Source organism: Echinococcus granulosus (genome assembly GCF_000524195.1).
Source record: "Echinococcus granulosus chromosome Unknown EG_S00163, whole genome shotgun sequence".
NCBI lineage: Eukaryota > Metazoa > Platyhelminthes > Cestoda > Cyclophyllidea > Taeniidae > Echinococcus > Echinococcus granulosus.
In genome coordinates, this window is record NW_020170543.1 from 3,158 (window position 1) to 10,454 (window position 7,297).

Consider the following 7,297-nt stretch of genomic DNA (forward strand, 5'->3'; position numbering starts at 1 on the left):
CGTCATAGCCTGAAGCCCAGCCCATCTAGTGAAGGCATAATTGTGGCGCACTTAAGTAGCCCGTCATTCAAATCGTGACTTAAATAGCTAATGCATTACATATTTTTCAGTGTATTGCCAGGGCTAACTTGTAATGCTGCAAATAACTTTCATAAATGTAGACATTATCACCAGAATGAAAACCGATGAAGCCTCATAATGGACTATCTTGCGAATAAAAAAAAGCTTATTCACAAGAATGTCTAGGCAAATTAAAACACCCAGTGTAATTTAACCGCAATAACAGAAGTACCTGTAATAGACGCAACAAGTAAAGCTCAATCAAAGTGCCGCGTTATCAAAAAAATTAGTTAACTATGGAAAATAATATAACAGTCTTATCTAAATTTAAAATTCCTTTGTTTCATTACGCACCCTTGTAGTTTGAATAAGGGAATTGTGTTTTAGTGCATTGAGGATCATTTGCGCTCTGTTGATGTACGCTTGTGACTCTCCGTCCCCGAAGCGCCCGCCGCTTCCGTCGTCAACGCCTGCCGTTGATAGGACATCGGATCTTATTTCTCCTCAACAGGGTTACATCAGTCCTGAAGACCAGCCCAGTACCAGCCATTCTACCAATCTTTATGAAATCTCACCCGTTTTCGGCAAATCCTCACCATCGTTTGATGCTATTAACCGAACCAATGCATCGAATAGTCCATGTACTTCCCTATTCACAGACGAGCCGGATTGTAAAGAATTGTCCTCCACTGAACTTCTAAATAAGATTTCAAAAGACACCTCTGTTTTTGCTGCTCATCTGAGGGACTCTCTCGCTTATAGTGAGCAGTTACGCGCATCTGCCTTCTTACCACGGGATCCATCACCAAGTTCTTTGCCGGGTCCGTCCACGGACCTGATCTCTTCACAGTCTGCGCTTCTTGAAAGGATCTGCAAATCATTAATCAAGAGTATCAGATCGGATGTTAGTATGCTTCTGGAGTACAAGGAATCATGCCCAGAGGTGATAAGGGCTCAGGCTAAGAATACTTTCCTTGAAAAGGTTGGCAAGAATGAGGATGTTTATCCGCAAGCATTATTTAACCCAATTTTGGATTCGGATCGGTAAGTTCTTAGTTTTGGTTACAGTCTTTTAGTGTCACTAGCTCATATGTGTCACTGTCCGAAATAACTCGGACAAAGTTCGCATGTGTATACAAAGCTCGACACAGAATTACTGGATCGTTGCATTGTCTTAAACGATCCCTTTACGAAAGTGCTGACCATCATATTTTTGTACAAGAAGCTTTGAATGAGGCCAATGCACTCGCATTACTGGAGCATAAAAACATTGTCCAATACTTCGATTCCTGGTGTGAATCGGGGACAATAATTTTAGCAATGGAATTTTGTCTTGGAGGGAGCCTCTTTAACTACCTTTACCCCAATCGAGCTCCCAATTCCCTCCTATCTTATCACGATAGCTTCGCCAATGGATCTGCGGATGATCTCCAATTGTTCGCACGTCGTCTTTCTGAAATGTGTCTGATTCACCTTTCACAACAAATAGCAAGCGCTCTCGATTATTTGCACACAGACTTAAATCTTGTTCATGGCGATGTGAAACCGAGTAATATTTTGCTTCAGCTAGAGGATGACGAAGTTCCCAGAGCTTATACCTCAGAAGAACTGGTGGGGGCGGCGAGCGCGCAGTGCATTGATGTAGGTTCTACTTAGTAGCAGCTTTGATTTCAGCGTTGTGTTCAACACTATTCCTTTCTCATCCACCTGATATCAGTGAAATTGTTTAATTACCTTTTATTTAAATTGACTTGTAACTTTTTCAAATTGAAGATTCTTCAGTCTGGTGTTCCGTCTGGAATCGTTTTTAAGTTATCCGATTTTGGGCGAGCTTCTTGTGCGGGTGATGACCGTGACGGTGAGGACCTTGGAGATGGGCGATATTTACCATCCCTCGATGATGTCAGTTCCCCTGAGTGTGTAGCCTTTGGTCGGGACATGTACGCCTTTGGTGTTACTCTTTATCATTCAGTAAGTGCTCACCTTGATTCGTTAAATGCATTTTTTTGGTGGTTGCGCGCCAACGTTTACTCTGTGTGTGAGGGCTTTTGCTTTTGAACTGGGTTTTTGTTATTCTGCTTTAGGCCGGGGGGGACATGAACTTCTCCGCTTTGAAAAGATTTCGTGAGGGGGGATTTACTTCTGAAGATGCCTCAGTCCTTCCTCCGAGTCTTAGACCGATCGTCATGGTTAGTGGCATAAATATTGAATGCAGAGTTATTTGCATACTCTAGTGGTTTTATGAACGACGGTGATGCAGTTGTGATGCGAGGTCTCCTCGAAACGTTTTCATCAACTTATTTTTTATTTAGCCTCTGAAAGGATGTAATACTGTTACATAGAATGCTTGTAATCAACCAATGCCCTTTCCCAAGAATATTGGGCCTGTGATTGCTCTCTGTAAACCTCTTTTTTACTCCTTCAGTCGATGCTAAGACGTTACGCTAGGGACAGACCAACGTCATCAAACTTGTTGGACAGTATCTCTCTTATTGGCAGTAAGTTAGAGTTCTTATGGCCGTTTACATCTCATTGCATTCCTCTAAACATCTGTGCTGTTTTGCTAATTTTTAGGTAATTGAAACATTCCAATGTTCGGCATTTGAGTTAAAGATGGCATTTTTACAACTCGCTGTGGTTTACTACTTTGTGGAACGTAGATTTGAACTTTTATATGTATTTACTTTTTTCTAGTGCATATTGTCGGTTAAGATTTTGTAAAACTGGAGTTCTTTTGAGCTCTTGGGAATTGATGGGTTGGGAGATGCATTGATCCTGGGTGTTTCGACGTTGTTTAAGTGTTTATTTGGGATATCCGATTTCAAAATGAAGTTGTTTTTGGAGTCGTAAATTGTGGTTTGGATTCTCCTCGTCATCCAGTGACTAAGCCGAAAAGACCCGACTTGTAAGAAGGGGGAGGGAGGTGTCACCTCAGTGTGGTCAACTCCGGTGACATTGACTCCATCATGGACGCTGACCTCGAAAGCATTTACCTAGGATATTGTTTTGAGCTGGGAAAGCAACCATGCCTCAGAGGTGACGCGTAGATAAGAATGGAATATTTATGCCGCAAGTATGCTTCCCTATCAAAAAGGTTGTTACCTTGTACTGTGTTATAGGTCATCGACACGAGTGGATGTTCGCATATTTGGGTTTCGTTCATCACACACTTTATTGGTTGAGAAGGTAGAGCCCATCCTCTCTTACTACCTTAAAATTCTAGGGCTCACCTTGTCATCGGATGTCCTCATACGAGAACAAGAATAATAGGGAGAAAGGGGACGCAGTCGCAACTGGTTTCGTTTTCAGTCTCGACAAATCAGTAAGGATGAGAAAAGTAAGGACAAACTGATTTCTAGTATATTTCAAAGTACAAACTGCTCTTCATCATAAAATCTCACTCGATAGGAACAATTTTGGCACCGCGAAGGAAAGATGCATGCCTTAGTTCATGCGCCTCTGCACGGTCTTTGGGGTTCAGTTTTAGCATTTCCTGTAACCAATGGGATAAACAATTGATTAATTTGTTGGCAAAAAACCCAAGCAATTTCTGTGCCCTTGCCTATACTGGACTAATCACTTACCATTAGGATTGATTGGAATTCTTTCGTGATTTCTCGTTGAGCGAATAGTTGGGGTGAAAATTGTGGGAATTCCTCATTATAATCAGGCATTTCAGTCACCTCTGGCCACGCTTCAGGGGTGGGTGTTCCTATTGAGGAAAGTGAATGAAAGGAGGTCATACCTAATTTCCGAAATATCCTAAACAGCTGGTCAATTTCGCTGTCGCCTTGGAACAAAACATTGCCTGTAAACTGCAAAAGAAAAGAAGTTGTCAAGTATTTTATCTTACCATCTCGTAAGCAATACATCCGGCACTCCAAATATCTATGGCGGTTGTGTAGGACGAGGAACCCAGTATTATTTCGGGTGCACGATACCACAGAGTGACAATTTCGTGACAGTAGGTGCGGTTGCCTATTGAACGTGTGCGGGATAATCCGAAATCGGCGAGTTTCAGGACACCAGTTTTAGACAATAAGAGGTTCGAAGGCTTTATGTCACGATGCATGATCTTGTATTTGTGGCAAAATCTAAGGGCATCAAGAAGCTGTCTTGTAAATGCCTACACGATTAGGTCTATAAATAAGGATTACCTTAACTAGGACGACTGGTAGGCCTCCACATGGATTACACTTGAATTTGTGGCCGGGTTTTCTGAGAAAATCTATGTACTTCTTAAGATCCCAATCAAAGCACTCAAATACAATGGAGATATTGCGATCCTCGTGGATGATTTCATGAATTCTACAGGGAAATCGATTCCATTTGTCATTTACATACTCCACAATATTTGGGTGATTGAATTGATTGAGTTCAATAAGGACACCAATTTCACGCATTGTAGAAGCCGGGATGCCATTATCAAAGCTTCAACCATTACTTTGAGCAATTCCTACTTGTCAATCAAAATTTGCTTTATAGCATATCGTTCACCAGTAAACTTATCCCTTGCTCGAAAAACGGTTCCATAGGTCCCAGACCCAATAATTTCCTCTTTAATGTATTTGGTGTTCATATTTCTCTGCCAAAAGCAATCTCGATATATAGTGGTGAGTCATAAATACATAACGGTTATTGACAAGATCACTCAGTGATAAATAAAACAAACCTACAATAGTAATGCAATCTCGAAGAAGGCGATATTTTCTCAGTTACTGAAGTCCATTTGAACTGCTTCACAAAATAGCTGCAAATGATACCCTGGACATTTGTTTGGATTGAGGCTGAGTGATAGCTTCGATTGATATTTTCATATTGAAATATAAAGTCATTTATTATTGACCTGCAGCCGAAATAGTAAATGGCAACAATAAGCACAAAGTAAAATACATATAAAACTTGTGTCTGAATATTTACACATCCATGCTGTTTCATAAGCTTTTTTCCAAATCTTAGTAGAATTAGTGCCATTCACATTGGCTAAGAGCAGCTTCTGAGGGAAAAAGGCAACACTAGAGCAACTATAGGAAGAATAACTGAGTAGCGCAGATATCTCTTTAGTGAAAGCCCCAAAGAAATTTGATCGCGTTAGAGAACAAGGTAGGTGATCTAGCAAGATAAAAGGCTTTAGCCCATGCGGGATTATTGCAACTTAGCCTAGATATTTTCTTAGCCCACTGTCCTAGAATCCATGCCTTTTACCTCCGCTATATCATTAGACTGAATTTTTCAACTTTTCAATATTCTCTGTCGCTTGCTGCTTTCTTCTCATTGTTTTTGTTGCACAAAAAAACTCAGATTATAGAGTTTGATACCATTGATCACGAACATTTGTCTTAATATGTGGGAAAATACGACGTCTGAGTAAGGTAGCAGACTGTGAAGTCTGGTATATTCTAAAAGCTTTTTTTTGACTGCATTTCACATAGTACGCAGCTAAATGACTTTCGAACTACGTTTGACGGCTGTGTATTAATTCCGCACTTAAAATAGTGTATTATTTACAGATTTGAGCTTGTATAAACTGCCATCAGCTTATTCCCAATTAGGATGTTTAAATCGATGAGAATTCGGCCGACTCCACGGTCGGATTTCACGTTGTTCAACGATGGTAACTTTGTGTATTCTGTGATCGTGTTTGGTGTAGACTAAGAAAAGGAGGAATAATGGTCGATCTAAGAAGGGCCGGGGTCACGTCCAATTCATCCGCTGCAGTAACTGTGGCAGGTGCTGTCCTAAGGACAAATGCATCCCCAAATTCGTTATCCGAAACATAGCTGAAGCTGCTGCGGTAAAGGATCTGACAGAGGCGTCCTTCTACACTGGTGTGTTTACTTTTTTGTATTTTATTTCTGAATCAGCTCTTGGTCAACTTTTAAATGAACCCTAACTTTTGGTCAGATCGGGTTTTCCCATTTTCATTGTTTTAATTTTATTCCCTATTCTATAAGTAAGATTGGCAGTAAAGTGGCACCGGAAACGATCAGCGCATCTATTATATTAGAATTATGGCTCGGCTATATTCTCGTTGTATGTAATGTGACATTCGGTGCATTTAGGCTACACTCTGCCAAAGTTGTATGTCAAGCTGCAGTACTGCGTCAGCTGCGCCATCCATGGCAAGATCCTGCGAGGTCGTTCGAAGGCAGATCGTAAAATCCGCAAACCTCCTCAACGTCGTATTGAATTCAGTCGTAGCTAGATGTGAATAAAATTTCATCGGTAATGTTTTAAGTAAATTTTTTCGTTCAGAGTATGGGCATGTGGGCTGATCCTTAGGTGTTTCGTTAATGGTGTGCAGGACTACCCTTGTTCTACCTTGATTTCTTCAGTCTGTGTTCCCGGTTGTTATTTCCAGAAGCAGTTTTCTCCTGGCACTTCGGGACTTGATATGCTAGTTGTTGAAGTAGTGGAAGTTGCCAGGCTTGCACTCTAGACAGTTTAGTTTTTCTGACTTTTTTCTGTTTTGGTGGTCGGTTAATTCTTGAGAGGCCGGCGATTTCAAATTCACGCACTGTTGCGTGGTGGAGTGGGCCTTGTGTATGGTCTTTTTCTGCGTCAATCCTCGAGTGTGTTCTGCCTCATGGAAACTTGGAGTTACTCTCCTCTGTGGAGTCTACCGTCGTAGCTGGAGGGGCTACTAAACCCCAGCCTTAGCAAACCTTACTGATGGCCTGCGGTCGTGTTGACGGCACGACGGTGAGAATTAGTTTCCGGAAAGCACGCTTTATTGACAACAGTAGCGTTCAGTTAAGCAGCTGGAAATGAAACTATCAGATAAGATCAAGTAGTCTCCTGTGTTTAAAATTTGGGCATGAAGTAGTCTGTGGCGGAGCGCGCACTTCCGTTAATTCCCTGGTTGAGTTTGATCAGATGATCTCATCTCTTACTGAGTTTCCATACGGTGACCAAGGCATTGAGGAAAGTTAAAATTCGCTGTGTAATTTCATCAAGACGTTTTACTTCGTAAGTATCAAAAAGTGGCATGCCAAGTTGGATCTGACTCGTTTTATGTGATCGAGCTCCTTCACCCAGCGAAATTATCAATCATGAAGGAATAATCTGACCTTCAGATAAGACAGCTATCCCCCGATTGCGTTCGAGACCGTCTAGAGGTCCGAGACAACCCATACCAGCTGGCTTTGTGCATGAGCATCTTGACCCGCACTTTTTTGGTCAAATTCAACTAATTCTGCAAGATTTTGCTAATGTTGGAACTGCAGAAAGGCAAAAA

At 41.4% G+C, this 7,297-nt stretch overlaps 1 protein-coding gene across 1 annotated transcript; it reads left to right on the forward strand. All coding sequences in view use genetic code 11, as the record gives it.

The window, feature by feature from the left end:
- Positions 1–475: 475 nt before the first annotated feature.
- On the forward strand, positions 476–6,265 carry EGR_09718 (40S ribosomal protein S26; the record flags this gene model as incomplete). Its single annotated transcript, XM_024498967.1, has 6 exons — positions 476–1,104; positions 1,464–1,701; positions 1,834–2,031; positions 2,145–2,249; positions 5,711–5,888; positions 6,123–6,265. The coding sequence occupies 6 exons, from the start codon at positions 476–478 to the stop codon at positions 6,263–6,265; spliced, it is 1,491 nt and encodes a 496-aa protein (XP_024346603.1).
- Positions 6,266–7,297: the final 1,032 nt, after the last annotated feature.